Below are 26,862 nucleotides of genomic sequence, written 5' to 3'. Positions count from 1 at the left end.
GAAAACAGCTGACTCGAGGCAAACCGCTGCCGCCCCGTCGTCGGAGCACGGCGAAACTACCGTGTCAGAATTTCAGAATTGGCCAAAAAGAGATCATGACATCGATTTTGAGTTTTTTTATATATTTATAGGTATTTGTAGCGCGTTTTAATTTCCGAAAAAAAAAATCAAGGAACCCAGAGACTCTCAGTAGACACAATCAACAAGTTTAGCTTTTCGGACATCAATTTGAGTAAGAATCTCTCACTCTATTCTCTGTTATGGAATTGAAGTCAAATTAACAATAATACAGTATTTTGTGCAATTTAAAAAATATTTATAATTAATTACGGGTTACTAATGGAGTAAGAACCGAAAATTATTTTCTGTTGATTTCTGTCGATTTATTATACAGTTTGAATACATGATAATATCTTATTGATCGATTTTATGGTTTTGAATACATGTATTGCTGCTTTATGTGACTACTGTTAAATTGAGAAACTGAGTTGTGATTGCATTCCATGATGCATGTTTATTTGTTTTATGTGATTACGGTTGAATTGAAAAACTGGAGATTAAAAGTAAATAAGAACTGTGTGATTAAGTGAATGGATGAAACGACAGTCTTATTAGATATTCAGGGAGATGTGGACAAACCGAGTGCATAGAGAACCCTACCGTGAACGTTGCCTCATACCGGACGTGATATCGAGACTTAAAATTTTGGCGCTCATACCGGATAGGGTATGAAGACGGCCCATTTCACCCTCATACAGAATGGGGTATTGAGGTTTTGTAATTTGGTACTCATACCGGACGGAGTATGGGGATGATCCGTTAATTGAAAATATTAAAGGAAATGGTTCACGCGTTGTGAAGACATCCCTATGAACTCCCATAAATACCAGTAAGCTGATGAAAAGAGACAGTTGTTGTTATTACTTAATTGAATATGAGATCATGATATGTGTTATGTTATTGATTCTAAATGTTGTTTTTGTAAATCTCGCTACGGTAAGTAGCCGGTAAACGATTTTGTTATGATAAATGAATTTGCTTAATTAAGAACTCCATTAACTGTTTTGATTTTTCTATAATTCATTATTTTTGTGTCGGTGAGTAGCGTGATATTTTTACTGAACTAGTGTAACTCATTCATTTATTAATCATTTCAAATCAAGAGTATCAGGATATATAGCTCAATTCACAAGAGGGTTACGAATAAGATGCCAATTTTATTTATTTTCCGTTTATTTTCTTAAATTTTTATATTTTCTTCAAAAGGGTAATTCCCGTAACATTGTTTGGTACTTTAAATTATTGTGTAAGAAATTTAAATCCGAACTAATTATTTCACTTCCGCACTTAATTTATAATTTATAATTGTGTAAGCAACGCCAAAGCACTTAAAAGTGTGTTGGTTGCATTGGATCATAAAAGTTTGCTGCTAAAAAAGAAATTGGTTAAGCGAGGAAATGAGAAGACAAAGATCAAGTTCCATACAAGTCATTAGCTAGTCTCCGAAGTCATGTTCAATGCAGATCCAATTCAACTCCAAATCACAAGACATAAGTGAAAATTTAGTTCTTCAATCAAGGATTGATAAAATAGTTCATATGAAAGTAGAAGGGAGTCAAACCTTTATTTATTCAGATAGTAGATGATCATTTGGCAATACCTGCTCTAAATTACCGAAACTAAATATGAAACCTAATCACATTCTCTCTCATTGCGGTTTAGGTTGACTCCAAATGGCCCTAACTTGTTCCATACGAAAATCCATTTGAGCACACCCCATAGAGAACATCAACTGTGTCTTTTTTTTATCTTGACAACCAAGGATTTCATATTCCTAGAAATTAATAAAAGCACCTATTTGGAAATTGAGTAGCCACTTTTCCTTTAACTTAACAACAGAATCCTCAATGTCAATAGTTTCATCCTCTCTAACATGAAAGTTACTGTTATTCAAACCTTCAATGGAGTTGTTAACTAGAATATTCCGTTACTCCATTAGTTGAGATATTTTTTTCTTTATAATCATTCCTATAATTATGTAATTAATTAGTAGAATCAATTAAAATTTCTACAATAATGTAAATTTCTTTATTCTTAGACAAAAATTCTGTATGTATACCTCAGTTATAATATCATAAGTGGTATGAGAAATAAATAAATAAATAATTTTTTTCTCCAAAAAAATCTTCAGGAATAAGTATTACTTGGTTGCTTTATGTGACTTCGCATATAGCATCCCCAAGCAACCATAATTACAACTTGATCTTGTCGGCACAGCCAGGTTAATTTGGTCTGGGATTTTCTTATGCAAGATGCAAGAAACCACATAACAGAAACTTGTAAGACAACTGCAAAATACGGATATCATTTTCATGGTTAGACCTTGTAAGATCTGAAATTTCATTGACAAAGCCGTATAGAGAAACTTCATCAACAATCTCATCTACCAAAACTTTTCATTTAAAAGATATATTTAAACCTCAATCATAGAATGTTATAAAACTCACCCAAAAAAATAAAAACAAACTCCTCATCAGAAATGAGCAGGCATGCCATTTCCATGAGCCAAACCCAGTATGCATACAAAGCTGGCGATAATACTGAACAAGGAAAATAACATAGTCTGGTATTGTTAGTGGCCCTGCCTCTAACATGCATGGACACACAGTTAACCTAGAATATCTCTTAACCTTATCAAAGGGATTGGCCATGAAATTGATCTGGTAACTAAGGATAAGTATAACACACAAGCAGACACCAGTAAATGAACAGTTGAAAACACAATACAACATTCCGTGCATTTGTAACCATGAATAAAATCAAGGTCACAGCCACAGGTGTCATCACTGAACAAACTTGTTCAAATCAACGACTACTTCAAAATTGAGGTTACATGATTGAAAAGAGATTATGATTGCCAAGTTGAGCAATAATAAATGAGTTAGATTTCTATGAAAATAATAAAACTACCATCAATGAGCAGTGTTTCAAGAGAAGAGGTGTTGGGTGTTGCCTATTTGTTTCACATGGCATCACCTCCTACACAAGCCTTACCCACTTTTTCCTCCATTAGGAAGCTTTTAGAAAAGGTGAATATCACCACATCCCACCTTTTACAACTTCTCTTCGTTTCCGTGCATTGGATTACAAGTATAAAACAAAGGAGAAAATGACATCTCCATTTTCACAAATTTACAGCAAAGGAGACAATGACATCCCCATTTTCCATAACCATTTATTGTCTAAGTCGGATAACCTTTTGCCACTCAGAGGACTGCCATGAAATGTTAACAACTCAATTTCAAAACGTTTTCTCAATACAAAGGCAGAAACCTAGGCAAACTGAATTTAATGAACAACAAAAAAGAGAAAGCATGTTAACTCATGGAAATTGAAGCAAATCTATAGAATTGAGAAGCGATAAAGATTCTGTGTCAACTCGTTTATAGAAAATCAGCCGAGTATTCCACATACAACCATCTTAAAAGAATAAATTTTGTGTTTCATTCGTCAGTTAAAAGAGCCATTAGCTTTACCTCACTTATGGGAACCAAAACCATTCACGCCCGTTTCAACAATAGCTCCCTCCTTTGCCACATTATCTTCGTCTCTAATCCCATCATCCTCATCAGAATCCAAGGTGAAGTTACCCATATTCTCCATCTGGCGCATTTCTGCACCTAGCGGCCTATACCGCGAAAAGTCACTGCCATCCCCGTACTTTCTTGCCATTATTGAGTACAACCCCACTGTCAGAACCACAAGCAAAGCAAGGTGGCAGTTGAACTGAAGTGTAGCGATCCCTCTTCCCCTGTGGTATTCAGGGTGCCCTTTACACTTCACAGTGAAATTCCCTCTACTCTTCTGGTGCAAAGAGCACCCTTGAACCATCCAATTCGTGTAAAACGAAACACCCATTTGCAAAAACCACGTCCCTTGCAAAATCAACGCAGACCCACGTGCCAATCTTGGGTAATTTGATGTTGGCAATTTAAATTCAAGAATCGTAGAGAACACACAGATGGTGACGGGCACGAGTAGGAGATCGAAGTAACGATTCTCGATCCCGCTTGGGTCCTTCCTCTGCATGTAAAACAACACGAACTCTTCAAGAAAGCCGAAGAGAGCAATCAGGTTGAGAAGCGAACAAGGCAAATGAAAGGATGTCTTGAAATTAACAAAAAATCCCAAGACAGCATAAAACAGAAACAGAAGCGCGATGACGAGTACTTGCAATTGGAGAACCGAGCCGACCCGATCACGGGAATTAAGCGCGTCAAACAAGGACAAGAGAGAATTTAGTATAAACAGAAAAGAAACTACAGAGATCGCGATGAATGTTAAAGATGAAGAAGACATTTTGGATTTATCGGCTGAAGTAATCGCACTCCCGGTTTCATCGACAGGTGAAGAAGGGCTAGTATTAGGATTCGAGTTCGAAGAGGCTAGAGATTCCCATGCACCGATCAGAATGAAACAACCGCCTGCTACGATGTAACCGTAAAACCCCATCCTTGAGTTAACCCCTCAGTCAAAATTTATTTAGCTTCTTTCTGCATATAGATCTTCAGGGAAGACAGGTAGGGTAGTCCTCTTGTTGCTGTCGTTGACCTTTTGAATGTCACAAGTGCTTCCGTTTTCAGTTGTATTTTCTTTGTTTTTTTTCTGCTTTATTCAGGTTTTCTTTTTTTTTTTTTGCATCGCGGATGGCGGTGGAAGCCGCCGTGCCTGCAGGCGGAGTTTAAATTGTAGGGCCCAAAGGTTTCATAAATTATAGAAAAGCCCATCCACAGTTTAAAACATATAAAAAATTACCCCACCTCCCTAATTATTAGACAAAAACCACGCCCAGCCTCTTTCTTGAATATTATATTCATACAAAAAGAAAAATAATATTTTTCTAAAAGCTCAAAAAGGTTCGTGCATGTTATAAAACATATTAGATGGCATTTCAAGAGTGAAAGATATTAGACTTCGTTCAAATTTTAGTATCAACTAAAAATTAAACTGGAACGAATTGAACAGTTCATATTAAATGAAACTAAATAATATTTAATCTAATTTTTAAATTAGATATTAAGAAATTAAAAGATTTTTTTTTTTCATTTAATTAACTAATTTAAATAAAAAATATTTATTTTTAATATATTTTAATGTAGTTCAATTATAAAATTTAAATCTAAAAAAATTAAAAATATAACTCAAATTTAGATTTAAATTCAAAATTAATACGAAACTGTTTGATAAAATCAGTATTAATTATAAACATTTAAAATAATATTATAATTCTTATAAAAGTAAAATAATTACACTAAAATTATTATAATAAATTTTATAAATTAATTTTTTTATGACTTCTATTTTTATAATTACATCTCTTTAATTTTTTTAGATATAAAAAGCAGAAAAAATAAATATTTAATATAAAATAAAAATGCTCTTCTGTTCAAAGTTATATATCTCCTTAATGTAAATAGAAAATGTTAATTAAAAGTTAAACCCAAATTTATTTTTATTTACGCAAAGCTCCACATATACATATATATATATGTATATATATATTTAAGTGTAAATAGGGTTTTATTATATTTTCTTCGCTTCTTTCTCCCTGTCGAAATCGGCAGCCGTGCCCCGCTTCTTCCGTTATCTCATAATCTTCACAACAAAGGGTCCTGGAGAAGCTAGAGATTGAAGTTCTCCCTCTCTCGTCTCTTTGAACTTTGGAAGGAGAGGCGGTTTGTGGCTGTAGCTGCGCCTCCTGTGTTGATAGCAGCGGCTCTTTATGTCTTCTTCGTAGTAAGGGTCTTCACGGCAGCATTTCATCTCTTCCCAGCTTCTGAAGATTTCTAGTCTCCTCTTTGGGGTAGTTTCTCAGTTTGTATTTATGTAGCATACGTTTTGACTGTAAGATCCTTCTTATTCATAGTGACAATCCAATTCAAATAAATCACTTTTACTTCAATATCTGTATTTTTGTTCTGGGAGGTTGAAAAGCTGAGGTGGGAATTGGTGTACAGGAAGTCGGTAAGAGGGTTGAAACTTGAAAGAAAACAGTACTACAGAGGACTAAGATTCGGAAAGGTTAGCATAGGTTAGAAATTGTGTTATGGTCCCAGTCAGAACCTTAAGTAATTAGATGACAATCTCTTTTAGGCGAGAATAACCTTAATTTTGGAAACAAGAACACACATATGACTTTTTCATTGAGTTGCAAGAGTTTAAATAGAAGATTACAACGGTGGTTTACATACTTTAGGATAACTATTACACAAGTTAAAATGGTAGTGTAACCGCTGGTGTTATTGATTACTGATGCAGTTTCTTCAATTGTCTGAATATCTGATATTCTTCTTGGGTTGTCTCTTAGATCTTTGGAGCGTAACAGATTGTTGCATTGATTCAGATTGTAATTAGTAATTTGGATGATTAAATTGTATATTAGTTGTTTATTTTTTAGACATGGTTCCAAATGTGATTAACTTTTTAAGTTTACCTGTGATTCTATTTACCATTAGAAAAACAGTAGTACAGAGGACTAAGATTCAGAAAGGTTAGCATAGGTTAGAAATTGTGTTATGGTCCCAGTCAGAACCTTAAGTAATTAGATGACAATTTCTCTTTTAGGCGAGAATAACCTTAATTTTGGAAACAAGAACACACATGAATTTTTCATTGAGTTGCAAGAGTTTAAATAGAAGATTACAACAGTGGTTTGCATACTTTAGGATAACTATTACACAAGTTAAAATGGTAGTATAACCGCTGGTGTTATTGATAACTGATGCAGTTTCCTTAATTGTCTGAATATCTGATATTCTTCTTGGGTTGTTTCTTAGATCTTTGGAGCGTAACAGATTGTTGCATTGATTCAGATTGTAATTAGTAATTTGGATGATTAAATTGTATATTAGTTGTTTATTTTTTAGACATGGTTCCAAATGTGATTAACTTTTTAAGTTTACCTGTGATTCTATTTACCATTATGTATATAAATTGATTTAAGTTTTATGGATGATTATGTTTTATTGTACATATTAAATAATTTTATATTGTAAAACTTTTAAATAAATCATGTGAAAAAAGAGTATTCCATCAGTTAGTGGAGTTGAGGGAAAACTACTCTGTATAAAAGAATGTCTGATGGGATACTTCTCTTTCAGCTTTAATTAAGCATGGAACCTAGTACAAAATTTTGGTATTGCTTTTAATCCCTAAAAAGATTAGTAAATGGCTTTGATTAAATGATGTTGCCTCAATTTCAATCTGTATGCAGATGGGTAAGAAAAAGGAAAAAGTTATCCCTGAGTCTGATCCTATTGCTGACCTCAAGGGAATCATCCACCAGCATTCTCTATTTTTTGACAAGTTGATTGAGCTCATACCTGCAAAATTCTATTTACCAAATGATGATAAGGAGAAGATATGGTTTAGGGGACTTAGCAAGGAGGAAAAAGCGTCAGCAAAGAAGAAGACGAGGGAGAACCTCAAGAATGCTCGCAGAGATCGATTAGATCCAGAAATATCGTCTACAAGCACCCTTGATTTGCTAAAACAAAGCTTGGAGAAGGAAAAACTAAAGAAGGAGAATGAGGATGACGAAACAGATATTTCACCTGCGATGGCTGGTCTGGAAGGTGATGATCGATCAGTAACATATGAAGAACTCCGACAATGCCTTCGTCGTAAAATTGAAGAGCTTAGAGCAGGTCGTGGGGGTTCAGATAAAGCAAAGAAGGATGAGAATATCAAGAAAAAGCAAATTCAGCAAAAGAAACGGAAGAGAGAGTCTGGAGCCAGGGAAAAGCATCCTACAATTGGTAAGCCTTCAGATAAAGTGCGGAAAGGTGTCGCAGAGGCATCAAAGGAACTTACATTTAGTCATGTTAAAATTGGAGATGAGCAAGAGCATGGGAAGAGGAAGAAGAGAAAAGTTTCAAAGATGAAGGAGCTTGAAATGGCCATGAAATTGGAAGAAGCAAAGAAAGATCCCAAGAAAGGTGATATCGTTGCAAGCAAGCATTCATGGAAAGCGGCAACTAGTCGAGCTGCAGGGATCAAAGTCCATGATGATCCAAAGTTGTTGAAACAAAGCATCAAAAAAGAGAAGAAGAGGACTCAGAAAAATGCTCAGAAATGGAAGGAAAGAGTTGAAAGCCAAGTGAAAATGAAAACAGAAAAACAACAAAAGAGATCAGAGAACATAGCAGAGAGGATTCAGCAAAAGAAGATGCGGCGAATTGCAAAAAGAGAGAAAAAACTCATGCGGCCTGGCTTCGAAGGTCGCAAGGAAGGTTCTCTAAATGAAGGTGAAGGTTAAGTTGGCTACTGAAATTGTGGGTTAGTTTTCTTCTATCTGTCTGGATTATCTATCAATCACGTTTCTCTTTTTGATAGATAAGTAAAGTTAGGTGCAAGCAGTAGGGATTTGAACCATCAATCTCTCAGTGGAGAGATAAGGAGGTAACAAACTTAACTTTTGTTCAGTAATTATCAATCACCTTTCTTCTTACATCATTGCTCTTACTGGAATTTGGGTGACCAATATGAAGATGATATCAGAAACCATCTTTAGTATTCAATAGAGAAACGTTCTGGAGTGAGTAGTATTGACCCAACATCTTTACCATTTTGCATTTTCCATTTTTATGTTATAATTTTAGTTACTATTTGTTATTAGACTACAATAATAATAACATATGATTGTAGCATACATTGTTTAGTAGTTTAGTTTAACATATTTTGTCATGCTTAACTACTAACTTCTGTCTTTCTACTATTTTTTTAAATTTGGTTTCTAAGTAATTCTTTTTTTCATATTTTATACTTTTAAAAATTATTCGAATTAATCCTTTTTTATTGAAAAATAAAATATGATAAATCTTTTAAATTTCTATTAGAAATCTTTTTACTAAAATAATTCCATTTACATAAGATTATATTTATAGTATTATGTAATTATAGAAAATTCTTTGAAATTATATTTTATGTATATAAGTTGAAAATCTAGCTTTGAAATATATATAATGTTTATATAAAATAGAAATAAATAAAATTTGATTTAAAAATAAAAGATTAAAATTTGATTTGATTTATAATATTTTTATTTTAGAAAAATTAATAACATAGACTTTATGAATAATAATATATTTCAAAAAAATTACTAAGAATATTGGCGTTTAGATGAAATTTTAACCATTTTATTCCCTTAGTTTTTGTTGTTGATTGTTTGGTTATTGATGTAGATAAAATTTTGGTGTTTTCCCTTTTCTTTATGTACATATATATGTATATATGTGTGTGTATATATATATAACTTAAAGCATTGTGTATGTCTAATAATTTTTTTCGGGAAGTATTCTTGATGGAAATCTCAAACTTCAAGATCGAAAGAACAAGATTCTGTCTTTATGAAGTTTTACAAATTTGAAAAAGGAATATTATTGTCAATAAAATAATTTATGTAATAATCATATTCAGAATTTGGTTGGGAACTAATTTTAATATTTTAAAATATATAAAAATTATTTTTTTAAATTAATAAATTTTAATTTAATGTGAAATTATGAAGAAAAAAAATAGATTATGGATGAAATTGAAAACAATTTTAAAAAAATGGGTGAAAAATTAAGTATTGATGGTATTTTTGAAAGAAAAATTAGAAACTGGGTGTCAGAGTACAGTTTTAAAAAGTTACACTACGTAGGACTGTTCAGTCAGCAGTCTCGACAAATCGGAACGCGCTGCGTGCAAGACGCGATGACTTAGTGCCATGTGGGAGGCCACGTTGGCGATCTGCATGCCTCGCGATTAGACGGTCTAGACATCTTTCCACATGCGTGGACGTTCCAGATTCGTTTCTTCCTTAGGTGCGATCGGACGGTCGCGATCAATGAACGGTCTATATTTGTTTCCTCCTGATGTGCGATCGAACAGCCGAAATCAAACGCGATGAACGATCCAGATTCGTGCGAGATGGATATAAATATTTTGCGTCACACAGAACCCAAACCCTAGCCGCCAGCCCCCCGCCGGAGAAGAAGAACCAGCCACCGGAGAAGGGAGCTGACTGTCGCCTGCCGCCAACCAGAGCCACTTTTGACCACTAAAAAAGGTAAAAATTCTCTCACCCATTTAGAATTCGATTCCGAGCACTTCTGTGGCCATATCGGAGCAAAATAAATGGTGGGTGAGCCCGAAACCGCAAGTAAAGTATGACGCCGCCGCTCCAAGCAAAACCTGTAACCGCTTTCGATGAGCTCCTTCCCGATTCTCGTTTCGTGTGATTTTTCCACGTTGTGTTTACCGTTATATTTTCTACAAGTTCACTGAAGAAAAACACACAGCCGCGAGGGTGAGCCAGCGGAGCTGCCACATCAAAAAATTCCACCACCGATAGGTTTTTGTTTTTTAATTTTTTTGGACCAACCGAGGTCCTCTAATGTGTTTTCTCGCATGATGGGTATAAAATCGGCATAAATTGGTTAAAATCGGCTGAAAACGACCTGGCTGAGGCAAACCACCGTCGCGAGCAGCGGTGCCATCGCTGGAGCACTGCAGTGCCGCCATGCCGAAATCTCAAAATTGGCCGAAAAAGGATTTTTAACCCCGATTTTAGATTTTTTAGGCATTTTTAAGTACATAAAACATGTTTTAATCTCCGCAGAAAATTCAAGAAACCCGAAGATCGTCAGTAAATGCAGTACAAAGTTAGGTATTTCAGACACTTATTCGGGTAATGATCTATTACCTAATTCTCTGTTATAGAATTGAAGTTTAATTATCAATAATACGGTATTTTGCGTAATTTAGAAAACTCCGAAAATTAATTACAGGTTACTAATAGGGGCGAAACTGGTTATTTATTACTGTTTGTCCTGTTTTAATTGATTGTTTGATTTTACAGTTTTAAATGCATGATCATATACTGAAATTGGTAAGATTATTCAGTTGTAGTTCCTTAATGTATGTATTGCTAATTTTGCGTGATTTACAGTTAAATTGTGAAACCAAAAATTAAAATGTAAACGAAAAATTGATTGGTTAAGTGAATGAGTGAATGATTGTCTTACTAGATATCATAGGGGATGGTGGACGGACCGGGTACATAGGGAACCCTACCTTGAATATTGTCTTATATCGGACGGGGTATCAAAGAATTGTATCTTTGGCACTCATATAGAACGAGGTATGCGGACGACCTGATTCACCCTTATATCGGATGGAGTATTAAGGGATGGTACTTTTAGCACTCATACCGGACGGAATATGAGAACGACCCGATTCACCCTCATACCGGACGGGGTATGGAGGGATGATACTTTTGGCGTTCATACCGGACGAGGTATGGGGACGACCGGTTAGTTGACAAGGCTGGATATTGATTCACGCATAATGGGATATCCCTATGGACCCCCAGGGATACCAGTAAGCAAATAAAAATAGAAAGTTATTATTCTGACCACTTGAATATGAGATTATGATGTTGTTTGTGTTATTGCCTTTATAGGTCGATTTTGAAAATCTCATAACGGTAAGTATGCAATAAATAGTTTTATTTATGATAAATGAATTTACTTAATTTAAGAGTTTCATTGGTTGTTTTTATAATTTTTACGAACTTTCAATTTTGTATCGGTGAGTAGTGTGATATTCTTACTGAGTTAGTGTAACTCACCATTTCATTAATTATTTCATATCAAGAGAATCAAGATTCAAATTCTGATCTACAAGGAAGTTGTGAATAGCTCACCACCTGGACTCCCTTCAAAAGCTAGTGAAGATCGTCCTAGGATGCCCAGTTATTTACTTTTCATTTATTTCTTTGATTTTTCATTTGTTTTTTTAGAATGGTCATTTTCGTATCCCTACTGGGTATTCTAAATTATTGTGTAAGAAATGTAAACCCTAACTTTATTATTTCGCTTCCGCATTCAATTATGATTTATTTCCTTTTAAATTCTGGGACTCTACAATATATGAATTACTTCTTTATTAAAAATTGTTTAAATATAGCAACATACAAGAATAATAAGTATAAAATATGGTCTTAATGACATAAAAAAGTTAAATTTATGTAATAATATTATAATTTTGGTCGTATAAAAACTAAATTTATATAATACTATCATAGTTTTTCAATCAAGATTCATACTGAGTCTAAGAGATCAAAAATTTAAATTGAGAATTTGTAATACCCGAGCCTAAAATTTGGCTAGGGTTCAATTTTCGTGTTTATAAAAATAATTAAAAATATTTATTTTATTTTATTTTATTAAATTATTTGAAAAAAATAGGTTATGAACGTAATTGAAAGCAATTTTGGGGAAGATTGGTGAAAATTTGAGTTAGAAAAGTGTTTTGAAAGAAAAATTAGAAATTGGGGGTCAGAATATAAAAAGAAAAAATTTGGTCACATAGGACGGTCCAGTTAGCAACCCCGACGAACCAGCGCATGTTTTGTGGCAAAACACACTGACGTCGACGCCACGCGGGTGATTCGTGTGCCCAATGATCCGATTGCCTAGATTCGATCTCGCGCGCGTGAACGACTCAGCTGCATTCCCTCCTTATGAGCGATCGGATGGACGAGATCAATCGCGATGAACGACTCATATTCATCCACGCAATCGGCCTAAAGAGGCAATGATTGGACGACTCTTCTCGTTCCATGTCAACGCGAATCAACAGTCCAGATCGACACGGGATGAATATATAAACATCACATCTCATGGCAACCCTAACCCTAGCCGCCCTACCCTCGCTGGAGAAGAAGGACCAGCCGTTGGAGAATGAGACCGAACCCTAGCCGTCGCCGTACTAGAGCCATCGCTGATTGCCAAAAAAGGTAAAATTCTCTCATACCTGTTCGAAATTTGATTTCGAGTCTCCCCGTGGCCATATCGGAGCAAAAGAGATGGCGGGTGAGCCGAAAACCGCGGGCAAAGCCCAACGGAGCCGCTACAACCGAAACCCTAAGCTCCCTTCGATGAGCCCATTCTCGTTTTTCGTTTCATAAAATTTTCTAACTATTGTGTTCACTGTCCTTTTCTGTGCAGGTTAGCCAAAGAAGAAACCTCATACGTGAAGGAGAACTGGCAAAGTCGCCGTACCAAGAGACCCCTTCCACGCACCCCCCCACCCGGCCCCGCCAGTAAGTTCGGTTTTTTGTTATTTTATGGCCAACCGAGGTCCCATAACGTATTTTTCGTAGGGATATGTGTAAAACCGGTCAAAACTGACCAGGTTAAGATAGACCGCCGCCATGGGCACCAGAGCCGGCGCCAAAGCACGGCGGTGCAACCGTGCAAGAACCCTAAAATTTGTCGGAAAGAGTTTTCAAAACAGATTTTGGGTTTTTGAGGTATTTTTAGTTGTGTGACGAGTATTTTAGATTCTTGCAGAAAAATTCAGGAAACCCGGGACCCATTAGGAGATAGTGTGGCGTCTCGAAACACTGATCCGGGTAAGGATCTCTCACCCTATTCTCTGTTACGGTAAATTGATGATTAATAATCGATAATTGTATGTTTTGTTAAAAATTAAAAAAATCTTAAAAATATTACAGGTCACTAGTGGATCTGGAACCGATTAGTTCATATTTATCTTGATTTCCTATTTATTTTTCTATACTGTCTAAATTGCTTACTATTATATTGTGCATGTTTAAATTGATAGTTTTTATGATCTTCTCGATTATCTGTTTATTTGGTTCCTCTTGCATTGTTTATTTAGTCATCTGGTTACCTAGTTATTAGTTATGATAAATTATATCGCTTGCTTAAATGTCATTTAAATTAATCAGTGAAAGTGAAATAAAACGTTGGTATGCTTTGATAGTTGTTTGGATGATGAGAATTAAATAAATGAAAGCTTACTGGGCATCCTGAAAAATGGTGAACGGACCTGATACATAAAGAACCCTACCGTGGACTAATACCTCAGTCCGACGGGGCTGAAAAGTCTCATACTAGAAGGGTATTAAGGCGATGATGTTTTTGGGTGCCCATTACTGGACGGGTTATGGGGATGACTGGGTTAATTGCCAATTTTAATACTAGGTCCACGAGTAGAGGGATATCTCTATGAACCCCCAAGGGTCTTAGTAAGTAGGTTAAAAAAGAAATATTATTGATCCTATGCATGAAATTGAAATGCCATTTGATTTATTGTCTTCATAAGTTGATTTTAGATAAAAAAAAATGTAACGGTAAGTATCGAATAAAAAGTTTTAAAGATAAATGTATTTACTTAAAGTAAGAGCTCCATTATTTATTTTTTAATTTTTACTGACCTGCGATTTTCCGTATCAGTGATTAGTCTGATATTTTTATTGGGTTAGTAGAACTCACCCTTTCATTAACTATTTCATATTAAGAAGACTAAGATCCAGATCACGATCAGCGAAAGAGTTGTGAGTAATCCACCTCCAGACTCCCTTTGAGTGCTAGTGAATGTTGCTTTAGGATACTTATTTATTAGTTTTTCTTTAATTACCGTTTGTTTTTTATGAACCCAATAGAAGAGACATTCTCGTATTTCTATTGAACATCTCAAATTATTATGTAAGTAATGTAAACTCTAATATTATTATTCGTTTCCGTATTTAAATTATAAATTCGTTTCTTTTAAGGTTCCGGACCTTTACAAAACTGCTAATTGAATTGAATTATGAGATTCAAAATATAGCATATCAATTAAAATTTATTATTATTTATTTATAATTCTAAAAAAGTGTTAAAAACAAAATATTCTGACAAATTTATATTAATATTATAAAACACTAACGAAATAATGATTTTTAGAAGAAATTGTGTAAATATTTCAATTTCATAATTAAATAAAAAGTAAGTTATCTAAATATTTGAATAAATTTAATATTAACTAAACATAAATGAATTAAAAGAACGAAAAAAGCAATTTACTACAAATTTTTAAGATTCATTTAAAATTTATGATAAATTGGAATTCACAATAGAATCTAATTTTTTTGAATTAAATTAAATCAAACAATAATATTCAAATTAGAAACAATAAAGCTACAACAAAAATAAATATTTTGGACTTCTAAACCATATATTGAATCAAATAATGGACCAAATTAGATTTTTTTTTCCCTTCAATATAGAAGTAATGAATATAAATTGTAAAGATCTAGAACTTTAAAGGAAATAAATTTGTATTTGTTTAAATGCGGAAATAAACAATAATGTTAGAGTTACATTCCTTACACAATAAATTTGAATACCCAATAGGGTTACGAGAATGTACCTTCTACAATAGTTTATAAAAAGAAATAGATAAAGGATTAAAAATAAGTAAACAAATGTCATAGGAGGGTTAACTTCCACTAGCACTTGATGGGGTCTGAAAAGTAATCTACTCACAACTCTTCTGCTGATCAGAATATGAATATTGTTCTTCTTGATTTGAAATGGTTAATAAAAGAGTGAGTTACACTACCTCAGTAAAAATATCATGTTAAACATAAAACAACTAATGAAGCCCTTTATTTAAGTAAATTTATTTAATATAAAGAAAACTGTTTATACCATACTTACCGTTACAAGTTTTCCAAAATCAATCTATAAAGATAAACACTTAGATAACATTATGATTTATCGTTAAGAGTTTTCCAAAATCAACATATGGAGATAAATTCCCATATACTATTTTAGTTTCATATACAAGTGAACAAGATTAGCAATTCTCCTTTTAACCTGCTTACTAGAAACCCTGGGGGTATATAAAGATATTCTCTTATTCGTAAATCCAATATCTAGATTTGTCAGTTAATCCAATTGTTTGCATACCCTGTCGGGTAATGGGCGTCAAACACACTATTGTCTCGATACCCCATCCAGTATGAGGGTGAACCATGTCTCCCAAACCCTTCCGGTATGTGACTTATCAGTCTCGTCCAACTAAAGTAATATCTACAGTAAGGTTCCTTATGTACTGGGTCTGTCCACTCTTTCCCAGGGTACCTAGTAAGCCTTTTATTCATATATCTATATCATCAATCAATCATCAAATTCATACTAACATTTCGTATTCATAAATCAACAATAGGTCAAGCAAACAGGTGATATGTACATTAAGAACATAAATAAGATATTTTATTTCAGAAAAGACCAATACGAGAATGTGCATTGAAGTAAACCAAACAACCGAGAAAACAATCAAAACCATCAATTAAATACGCACAATATAATAATAAACAACTCAAGCAATACAGAAAAATAAACAGTGAATCAGGGCAAATATGAATTGATTGGTTCCAGCTCCACTAGTAACTCGTAATTATTTTTAAAATTTTTTAATTTTTTCACAAAACACAAGATATACAATTATTAAGTCTCAATTTACCGTAATAGAGAATAGAGTGAGAGATTCTTACTCGGATCAGTGTTTCAAAACACTGTGCTATCTACTACACCTCCTAATAGTCCTCAGATTTCCTGAATTTTTTATGCAAAAATTAAAATACTTGTCACGTATCCAAAAAAATACCCTAAAAAGTCAAAATCGATGTTGAAAAACTTTTCCAACAAATTTTAGGGTTCTAGCGCCGGCTCCATCACCTAATGCGGCAGTTCGCCTTGGTCTGGCCGATTTTGGCTGGTTTAGGTAAGTTTTAGTCGTTTTTGGTCGATTTTATACGCATTTCTGAGAAAAATACGTTAGGAAGCCTCGGTTTGCCCAAAAAATAAAAAAAAAATAACACCTACTGGTGGGGTAATCTCCGAGTGCGGCGGATCCACCAATCCTCCTTCGCGACTGGGGTTCTTCTTCAACTAATATACACCAGAAAGTGACAGTGAATATGATAGTTAAAGATCGCATGAAACGAAAAATGGAAAAGGAGTCATTTGAGAGGGCTTTGGGTTTTGGCTACGGCGGCTCGTCCAGGCTTAACCCCCAGTTTCTGGCTCACCCATCACCTTTTTTGCTCCAATATGGCCACAAAGAGGCTCAGAATTGAATTCTGAGCAGGAAGAGAAAAATTTTATCTTTTTTGGCTGTCTATGGTGACTCCAGTGCAGCGGTGGCGATGATCGACCTACTTCTCCGACATCTGATTCTTCTTCTCCAGTGAGGGTTGATGTGGCTAGGGTTAGGGTTCCTTGGAATGCGATGCTTAAATACCCTCCCCGTGTTGATCTGGGTCGTCCATTCGGAAAGACATAGCTCTCTCTCGTACCTCAGATCTATCTTAATCGAAAAATAAATATGAGCTGCACGATCAGATTGAATATGACTGTTCGATTGTGTCTAAAGAACATCTGGGTTGTTCATGCATGTGGGACGAGATTTATACCGTGGGATGGCCAGGCACGCGGATCGCTCGCGTGGCCTCCCGTGTGGTGCCGATGTCAGCGGGATTGCCACGCAGCGTGCCTTGGTTCGCTGGGGCTACTGACCGGGTCGTCCCACGTGACCAAATTTCTCAAATTTTTTTTCAAAAACACCCATCGGATTCAAAATTTCACTCTTTTTTTTCAAAATTATTCTCAATTTGATCCCTAATTCATTTTTTTCAAAAATATAATAAAATTTAAATTTATAAATGAAAAATTTATCCTAGGCCAATTTTTAGACCCGGATTATCAACTCTCCCCCTCCTTAAGAAAAATTTAGTCCCTAAAATTTTTCACCCTCTCACTTAGTCGAACAGTTGGGGATACTGGACTCTGATGTCTTATTCTAGTTCCCAAGTAGTCTTTTCCTGAGTATGATTCTGCCATAGGACCTTGATGAAGGGAATTTCTCTGTTATGAAATAGTCTGCTATTCCGGTCTACAATATCTACTGGTACCTCCTCATATGATAGATCTTCCTAGAGTGAAAGGGGCTCGTGATACAAGATGTGTGAGGGGTTCGGGTTGTACTTGCATAACATGTACACATGAAACAATTTATAGACTCTAGATAGCTTTGGAAGTTTTGGTAGTCTACAGGCAGACGTACTAATCCTATTTAATATTTTAAATGGTCTAATGAACCAGAGATTTAATTTCTCCCTCTTGCCAAATCTGTTGATTCCCTTAAAAGGGATGACCTTAAGAAACACTCGGTCGTCTTTCTCAAATTCTAAATCCCTCTACCGAGTGTCTGCATAACTCTTCTGTCTACTCTGAGCTGTTTAAATGTTCTTCTTAATCTTAACTATCTTGGTTGTAGTCTCCTCTATAAGATCCGGTACAAACAATGTTCTATCATCGATCTCTTCCCAACAGATCGACGATCTACATGGCTAGTCATACAATGCTTCATATAGGGTCATACCAATACTTGTTTGATAGCTATTATTATAGGCGAACTCTATCAATGGTAGGTGATTATCCCAATTGTGCCCGAAGTCTAGAACACAAGTTTGGAGCATATTCTCCAGTGTGCGAATCGTTTTCTCTGATTGTCCATCAGTTTGAGGATTGTACTTGCATAACATGTACACATGAAACAATTTATAGACTCTAGATAGCTTTGTAGGTTTTGGTAGTCTACAGGCAAACGTACTAATCCTATTTAATATTTTAAATGGTCTAATGAACCAGAGATTTAATTTCTCTCTCTTGCCAAATCTGTTGATTCCCTTAAAAGGGATGACCTTAAGAAACACTTGGTCGTCTTTCTCAAATTCCAAATTCCTCTACCGAGTGTCTGTATAACTCTTCTGTCGACTCTAAGCTGTTTAAATGTTCTTCTTGATCTTAACTATCTTGGTTGTAGTCTCCTTTATAAGATCCGGGACAAATAATTTTCTATCATCGATCTCTTCCCAACGGATCGACGACCTACACGGCTAGTCATACAATGCTTTATATAGGGTCATACCGATACTTACTTGATAGCTATTATTATAGGCGAACTCTATCAATGGTAGGTGATTATCCCAATTGTGCCCGAAGTCTAGAACACAAGTTTGGAGCATATTCTCCAGTGTGCGAATCGTCTTCTCTGATTCTCCATCAGTTTGAGGATGGAATGTGGTGCTAAGGGACAATTTCATTCTCATAGCTTGCTAAAAACTAGACCAAAACCAAAAAGTGAACCTGGGGTCTCTGTTGGATACCATTGATACCGGGACTCTATATAGCCTAACTATCTCCCGAATATAGATTCTCGCTAACTTATCCAAGGGGTCAGTCATCTTAATAGTTAAGAAATGAAAAGAATTGGTGAGCCGATCTACAATAACCCAGATAACATCATGTACTGAATGTGCCTTAGGTAACCCTATCACAAAGTATCTTCCAGAGCATCTCCAACATCTGAAGGAGATAGAGTTTGCACACTTGGTCCAGGGGGACATTACTGTATCAGAATATGCTCAAAAGTTCCTAGAGTTGGGTCGGTATTCCCCTAAGAGTATGATGAATAAAGACATGAAGGCAAGAAAGTTCGAGTGGGGTCTCCGTCCTGAGATCAGACAGTAGTTATATGTGTTCGAGCTTAGTACTTACTCGGCTGTTCTAGTCAAGGCACAGTTAGTGGAGAGGAACCTTCGTATTTTTCCTCCAGCAGTAGGGAACCTCAGGCCCTCAGTTCCACACCTACTGCACATGTTCAACAGAATAAGAGACCCAGGTCGATGACTTAGGCTCCCCCTTAGATTCTCGCGATAGGACGCAGTAGGACCTGTCAGCACTGTGGCAAAGATCATGGGGACTGACCCTTTTATCATCTCAATAACACATGTCGCATATGTGGTAGCGCCCAACATTATACAAGGGAGTACCTGATGAACCAGAACCAGGCCAAACCTCTTATCCAGGGCAGAGCTTATAACTTCACTCAGCAGGATGCAAAAGCCAACTCGGACGTGGTACAGGGCAAACCCAAGAAAGAAATTTATATTCACGAAATTTTGGTAGTCTGAGACTTTTCAGATGTGTTCCTAGATGAACTACCTGAACTGCCAGTGGACAGAGAAGTCAAATTCACCATAAACCTTCAGTTAGGCACTCAGCCTATTTTGGTTGCTCCTTACAGCATGAGTCGTGTTGAGATGGAGAAATTGAGGAAACAAATCACTGAATTGTAGAACAATAGATTCATCTAACATAATATATCCCCTTGGGGTGCCGGAGTCACATTTTCAAGAAAGGAAGATGAGACGTTGAGGTTATATATTGACTATAGAGGTCTGAACAGGGTCATGATTAAGAACAAGTACCCCCTCTCCAGGATCGATGACCTCTTTGATCAGTTACAAGGTACCCAGGTCTTTTCCAAGATAGACCTACGTTCAGGTTACCATCAGGTAAAGATCAGGGCAGAAGACATTCCCAAAATAGCCTTTCGAACTAGGTACAGATACTATGAGTTCCTGGTCATGCCATTTGGACTAACCAACGCTCCAGCCATCTTCATGGACTTGATGAACAGGGTCTTCAGACAATTTTTGGATCAGTTCGTAATTTTTTTCATCGATGATATCTTGATTTATTTAAAAAGTAGAGAGGAACACGCTCACCATCTGACTCAGATTTTGCAGATTCTCAGAGAAAAGAAACTGTATGCAAAGTTGAGTAAGTATGGTTTCTGTCTTGAGTAGACCACCTTTCTATGGCACATCATATCAAAAGATGGAGTGTTGGTAAACCTCGAAAAAGTTAAAGCAATGTTCGGCTGGGAAAAATTGACCTCGATTAAAGAGATTCGTAGCTTTCTAGGGATAATAGGTTATTACTCCAGGTTTGTGGAAGGGTTTTCTAGGCTAACTGCTCCTCTGACTCGGCTCACAAAGAAGAACGTCAAGTGTGAGTGGAACGAGGATTGCGAAAGAAATTTTTCAGAACTAAAGAAACTGTTGACTATCGCACCTGTGTTAGCCTTGCCGAGCAGATCGAGTGGATATATAGTTTATAGTGATGCCTCTTACCTAAGGTTAGGTTGTGTTTTGATGCAGTATGGGAAGGTCATAACTTATGGGTCCAGGCAGTTGAAGAGTCATGAGAAAAACTACCCCACCCATGACTCAGAACTTGCTGCAATTATCCAGACCTTAAAGACTTGGCGTCATTACTTGTACGGGGAGACCTTTCAGATCTATACCGATCATAAGAGCTTAAAACACATATTTACTCAAAAGAATCTCAACATGCGTTAAAGAAAGTGGATAGAACTCCTAAAGGACTATGATTGCAACATTTTATATCATTCGGGTAAGGGCAACGTGGTAGCCGACACACTCAGTAGAAAAAATACGGGTATATTAGCTCACTTGATGGTTTCAGAATGAAAGGTTATTAGGGCTGCACAATAGGTACAACTTCAAGACCTGAAGAGAGTCACATGTTTGGCCCACTTGACCGTTCAACCTGAGTTAATCTAGAGAATAAAAGAAGCTCAGTCCGCCAATTCCACCCTAGCAGCCCTCAAGAAAAATACAGAATAGAGAGTTAATTCAGAATTATAAGTCTCTGTCGATGGGTTGCTCAGATTCTAGGACAAGATTGTATTCCAAGTGACAGTGAGTTAAAAAGGGACATCATGACAGAGACCCATATCTTAAAGTTTGCCATATATCCCGAAAGCACTAAGATATATCAAAGTATGCGACTCCGATTTTAGTGGAACGTGATGAAAAGAGATGTGACTGACTTTATTTCTAAGTGTTTGGTTTGTCAACAGGTCAAGGCAGAGCATCAACGCTCAGGTAGGTTACTTCAGCTATTACCAATTCCAGAGTGGAAGTGGGAACATATCACTATGAATTTCGTAACAGGATTGCCTAGGGCTTAAAATATAATGCCATCTGGGTAATTGTTGACCAGCTTACCAAGTCTTCCCACTTCTTGGCTATCAGGATGACCGACCCCTTGGACAAGTTAGCAAGAATGTATATCTAGGAGATAGTCAGATTACATGAAGTACCAGTGACAGTAGTGTCCGACAAGGACCCCAAGTTCTCTTCTTGATTATGGTTTAGCTTTCAACAAGTTATGAGAACGAAACTATCCCTTAATACTGCATTCTACCCTCAAACCGACGGATAGTTAGAAATGACGATTTGCACACTTGAGGATATGCTCCGAGCTTGTGTTCTTGACTTCGAGGGGCCATTAGGATAACCATCTACCCCTGATAGAGTTCACCTACAACAACAGGTATCAAGCAAGTATTGACATGGCTTCATACGAGGTGTTGCATGGTCCCCCATGCAAATCGCTGATATGTTGGGAAAAAGTGGGTGATAGAAAACCCAAATTTCGTAGAGAAGACTACAGCAAAAATAGTTAAGATTATGAAGAACATTCAGACGACTCAAAGCAGACAGAAGAGTTATGCGGACACCCGGATGAGAGATTTGAAATTTGAAAAAGGCGATCGAGTGTTTTTTAAGGTTATTCCTTTTAAGAGAATCTGTAGGTTTGGCAAGAGGGGAAAGTTAAATCCCCGGGTGTCCGCTGCTGCCTACAGATTGGCACTGCCTCCAGAACTTTTCAGGGTGCATAATGTATTTCATGTGTCCATGTTACGCAAGTACAACTTGCACCCCTCTCATGTCTTGGCCTACGAGCCTCTTCCCCTCCAGGAGGATCTGTCCTATGAGGAAATACTGGTCAGCATCGTGGACCGAAAGAGCAGAGTACTCCGTAACTGGAAAATTTTCTTTGTTAAGGTCCTATGACAAAATAACACACTGGTCGAGGCCACATGGAAGCTAGAATCGGACTTCAGAGCCCAATCTCTCCAACTGTTTGATTGAGTGAGAGAGAGATAAATTTGAGGGACCAAATTTCTTTTAAGGGGGGGAGAGTTGTAATAAATATAGATTTTTTAATTTTCAAAATTAAATTTAATGTAAAAATGAAGAAAAATAGGTGAATGATGAAATAAAAAAATAATTTTGGGAAAAAGTGGTGAAAATTGGGTTTTGGAGTATTTTTAAAAGAAAAATCAAAAACTGTGGGTTATACAATTTAAGAAAGTTGTGCTACGTAGGACACTCAGTCAGCAACCCCGACGAATCAGAACACGCTACATGGCAAGGGATGCTAACACAATGCCACGAGGGAGGCCATGCGGGCGATCTGCGTGTCCACGATCGGAAAATCCAAATTCGCTCCTGCGCGCACGGATGGCCCGGATGCGTTTTCTCCCCAAACGCGATCGGACGGTTCAGATTCACTCTCACGCGCACGGACAGTCCGGATGCGTTCCCTCCCCAAACGCAATCGAATAGTCCATATTCGCTCCCGCGCGCACAAACGGTCCGAATGCGTTTCCTCCCCAAACACGATCGGACAGTCAGATTTAAATGCAATCAATGGTCTAGATCCACTTTATATTTAAACACAATCGGACAGTACAGATCAGATCACAATGAACGGTTCAGATTCATTTCCTATTTAATCACGATCGAACGACCTAGATTAAACACGATGAATGACCCAGGTTAAAAGGGGACGAATATAAATAACCCTCTTCATACCAAATCTTAACCCTAGCCGCCAGACACCGTCGCCGGAGAAGAAGACCCAACCGTTGGGAAGGGAAGCCGCTGCCACCTACCTCTGCGCCGGCACCACTTTCGACCACCAAAAGAGGTAAAAAAAAATTTTTTGCTTAGAATTCAATTTTAAACACCTCCATAACCAAATTGAAGCAAAAAGACCGACGAATTATTCGAAAATCGCAAGTGAAGCCCGGCGACGCCACCGCAGGAAATTGCAAAAATCGCCTCTGTTGAGGCCCTTCTCGATTCCCGTTCTATGTAATTCTTCCACCATTATAAATATCGTTTCTTTCTCTATAGGTTGATCGAAGTAAAACACTCAACCGCAAATATGAGCTGGCGGAGCTGCCGCACCGAAGGACCCCGCTGCCGGTTAGTTTCGATTTTTCATTTTTTTCGTTCAATTGAGGCCACTTAACATGTTTTCTCGCAGGGATTGATGTAAAACCGACCGAATTCGATCTAAAATAGCCGACCTAAGGTAAATCACCGCGGCGAGGGGCAGCGCCGTTGCCGGAGTACGGCGGAGTTGCCGTGCTAGAATTTCAGAATTGGCCAAAAAGGGGTCCTCACACTGATTTTGGATTTTTAGGATATTTGCAGGTACTTGTAGCACGTTTTAATCTCCAAAAAAAAAATTCAGAGAACTCGGAGACTGCCAGTAGGCACAGTCAACAAGTTTAGGATTTCATGCATCAATTTGAGTAAAAATCCCTCACCCAATACTCTATTATGAAATCGAAGTCAAATTAACAATAATACGGTATGTTGTGCAATTTAAAAAATATCATAATTAATTACAAGTTACTAATGGAGCCAGAATCGAAAATTATTTACTGTTGATTTTGTTGATTGATTTTGTAGTTTGAATGCATGATAGTATTTGATTGATCGATTTTATAGTTTTGAATGCATGTATTGTTTGTTTTATGTGATTACGGTTGAATTGAAAAACTGTAGATTAAAGGTAAACAGAAAATTGTGTAATTAAGTGAATGGATGAATCGACAGCCTTACTGGATATCATGGGAGATGGTGGACGGACGGGGGTACATAGGAAACTCTAATGTGAACATTGCCTCATATCGGACGGGGTATCGAGGTTTGGTAATATGACACTCATACCAGACGGAGTATTGAGGTTTAGTTATTTGGCGCTCATACTAGACGGGGTATGGGGACAGCCCGTTAATTAAAAATTTTAAAAGAAAGGGTTCACGCATTATGAGGACATCACTATGAACCCCGATGGATACTAATAGACTGATAAAAGAGAAAATTATTATTCCAACCAATTGCATATGAAATCCTTAGATGTGTTATGTTATTATCTCTATAAGTTATTTTGTAAATCTCGTTACGGTAAGTAAACGGTAAATGATTTTATTTACGATAAACGATTTTGCTAAATTAAAAGCTCTATTAGTTGTTTTTATTATTTTTACCAATTTTCATTTCTATGTCGGTGAGTAGCGTGATATTCTTACTGGGGTAGTGTAGGTCATTCATTTATTAAATATTTCAGATCAAGAGAACTAGAATCTAGAGTCTTATCCACAAGAGGGTTGCGAGAATGATGCCAATTCTATTTATTTTCTGGTTATTTCTTTAATTTATCGTATTTCTCTCAAATGGTCATTCTCGTAGCCCTACTTGGTACTTTAAGTCATTATATAAGGAATGTAAACCCTAACTATTTATTTTGCTTTCGTACTTAATTTATAATATATTTCTTTTGAAATTTTCGGGGTCATTATAGTGAACATGATGGTCAAAGAATCGGATGAAACAGAAAACGGGAAGGAGGTCATTGGAGAGGGATTTAGATTTTCGCCGTGACGGCTCGGCTGGGCTTTGCCCGCGGTTTTCAGCTTATTCGCCACTTATTTTGCTCCGATATGGCCATAGGGAAGAAATATGGCCATTGGAGAGGGATTTGAATTCCGAGCGGGAGGAAATTTTTTTTTACCTTTTTTGGCAGTCGGTGGTGGCTCCAATGCGACGGTGGTTGTTAGCCTCTTTCTCCAGCGTCTGGTTCTTCTTCTCCAGCGAAGGCTAGTGCGACTAGGGTTAGGGTTCCTTGAAATGCGATGTTTAAATCTCCTTCCCGTGTCGATCTGAGCTGTCCATTCAGGAACACGTGACCCTTTCTCATCCTTTGGATCTATCTTAATCGGAGAATGAATTTAGACCGCACGATCAAATTGAATCTGACTGTTTGATCCCGTCTAAAGAGAGAATACATCTGGATCGTTCACACGTGCGGGATAAGATTTAGACTGTTGGATCGCTAGGCACGCGGATCGCTCGCGAGGCTTTTGCGTGGTGTCGATGTTAGCCGGGTTGCCACGCAGCGTGCCCTGGTTTGCCATGACTGCTGATCGAGCCGTCCCAAGTGGCCAAACTTCTCCTTTTTGCGATTTAACCCCTTATTTTCAGATTTTCTTTCAAAAACACACATCGGATTAAAAATTTCGCCGCCTTTTCCTAAAATTGCTTTTAATTTTGTCAATAATTTATTTTAAAAAAATTTAATAAAATTAAAATAAAAAAAATAAAATAATTATTTATAAACATTTTTATAAATAAAAAATTTATCTCGGATCGATTTTCGACCCCGAGTATTACCTAAAAGATTTAAAGCAAATAAAAAGTTTATAAACCATAATTATATATGACAAGTAATAATTAATAAAATATATAAAATAGACAATAATTCATTCCATATCGATTTATAATTATAATCTTTTAATTTTTTTTTTTAAATTATAGCCTATTTGATCATGATAAGGACCAGACAAAATTTTAAATAAAATAACATATCTTTATATATTTTATCCATATTGGAAGTATTAGAAAAGTGGATTTTACATAATAGAGTGGTATTATACAAAATATTTAATACTTTTTCTTGTCCATTATATATTTTGTAGTTATTTTTAAAATAGTTAAGTTATTACAGAGATATTTGAATAAATTGGGACTATGATAATTCCTTTGTACTAAGAAATATTGATTTAATGTAATTTTAATAAATAAATAATATGCATATTTTACTTTTTAATTATTAATTTTTTTATATTCATATAATCATCAATCTCTGCACGTAACGAGTTTACATGTAATTGAATTTATATAAAAATAATAATTACAGAGTATTTCTATAATTATTAATTTCTTATTTCATGCATTAAATAATGCAATTTTTTTCTTTTTCTATTTATCCTTTTTGGATATCACAAGCAATAAATAATAATCCACAAGGAGGATTTCCCATGTGAGCCGGATAAAATCAAGCCCATATCTATCCAAGTCAGTGACTCATCAGGGCTTTACCATTCTGATGGGCCCCACAATTGTCGACCCATTTTGTTATTCGCCTGTTCAATCTGCTACAC

General features: G+C 36.2%; 2 protein-coding genes across 5 annotated transcripts; one reads left to right on the top strand and one right to left on the bottom strand.

Moving 5' to 3' along the window:
- Positions 1-2,128: 2,128 nt before the first annotated feature.
- On the bottom strand, positions 2,129-4,712 carry LOC110825560 (plant viral-response family protein (DUF716)). 2 transcript variants are annotated; one of them, XM_022056026.2, is made up of 2 exons: positions 3,537-4,712; positions 2,129-2,348 (listed from the first exon to the last, which is right to left on the bottom strand). In XM_022056026.2, exon 1 carries the CDS (start codon positions 4,510-4,512, stop codon positions 3,538-3,540), a length of 975 nt encoding a protein of 324 aa, XP_021911718.2. In that variant the 5' UTR covers positions 4,513-4,712; the 3' UTR covers positions 2,129-2,348; position 3,537. The 2 variants fall into 2 exon arrangements, with proteins under 2 accessions (XP_021911718.2, XP_021911719.2); XM_022056027.2 differs by lacking the exon at positions 2,129-2,348 and adding an exon at positions 2,923-3,274.
- Positions 4,713-5,580: 868 nt separating this feature from the next.
- Positions 5,581-8,708, top strand: LOC110825562 (uncharacterized). 3 transcript variants are annotated; one of them, XM_022056030.2, is made up of 3 exons: positions 5,581-5,863; positions 7,274-8,306; positions 8,395-8,708. In XM_022056030.2, exons 2-3 carry the CDS (start codon positions 7,274-7,276, stop codon positions 8,400-8,402), a joined length of 1,041 nt encoding a protein of 346 aa, XP_021911722.2. In that variant the 5' UTR covers positions 5,581-5,863; the 3' UTR covers positions 8,403-8,708. The 3 variants fall into 3 exon arrangements, with proteins under 3 accessions (XP_021911722.2, XP_021911720.2, XP_021911721.2); XM_022056028.2 differs by having other exon boundaries at positions 7,274-8,708; XM_022056029.2 differs by having other exon boundaries at positions 5,581-5,904; positions 7,274-8,708.
- Positions 8,709-26,862: the final 18,154 nt, after the last annotated feature.

The sequence above is a fragment of the Carica papaya genome, chromosome 1 (assembly GCF_054855325.1).
Source record: "Carica papaya isolate Zhongbai chromosome 1, ASM5485532v1, whole genome shotgun sequence".
NCBI lineage: Eukaryota > Viridiplantae > Streptophyta > Magnoliopsida > Brassicales > Caricaceae > Carica > Carica papaya.
This window is presented reverse-complemented; position numbering and strand designations above follow the sequence as displayed.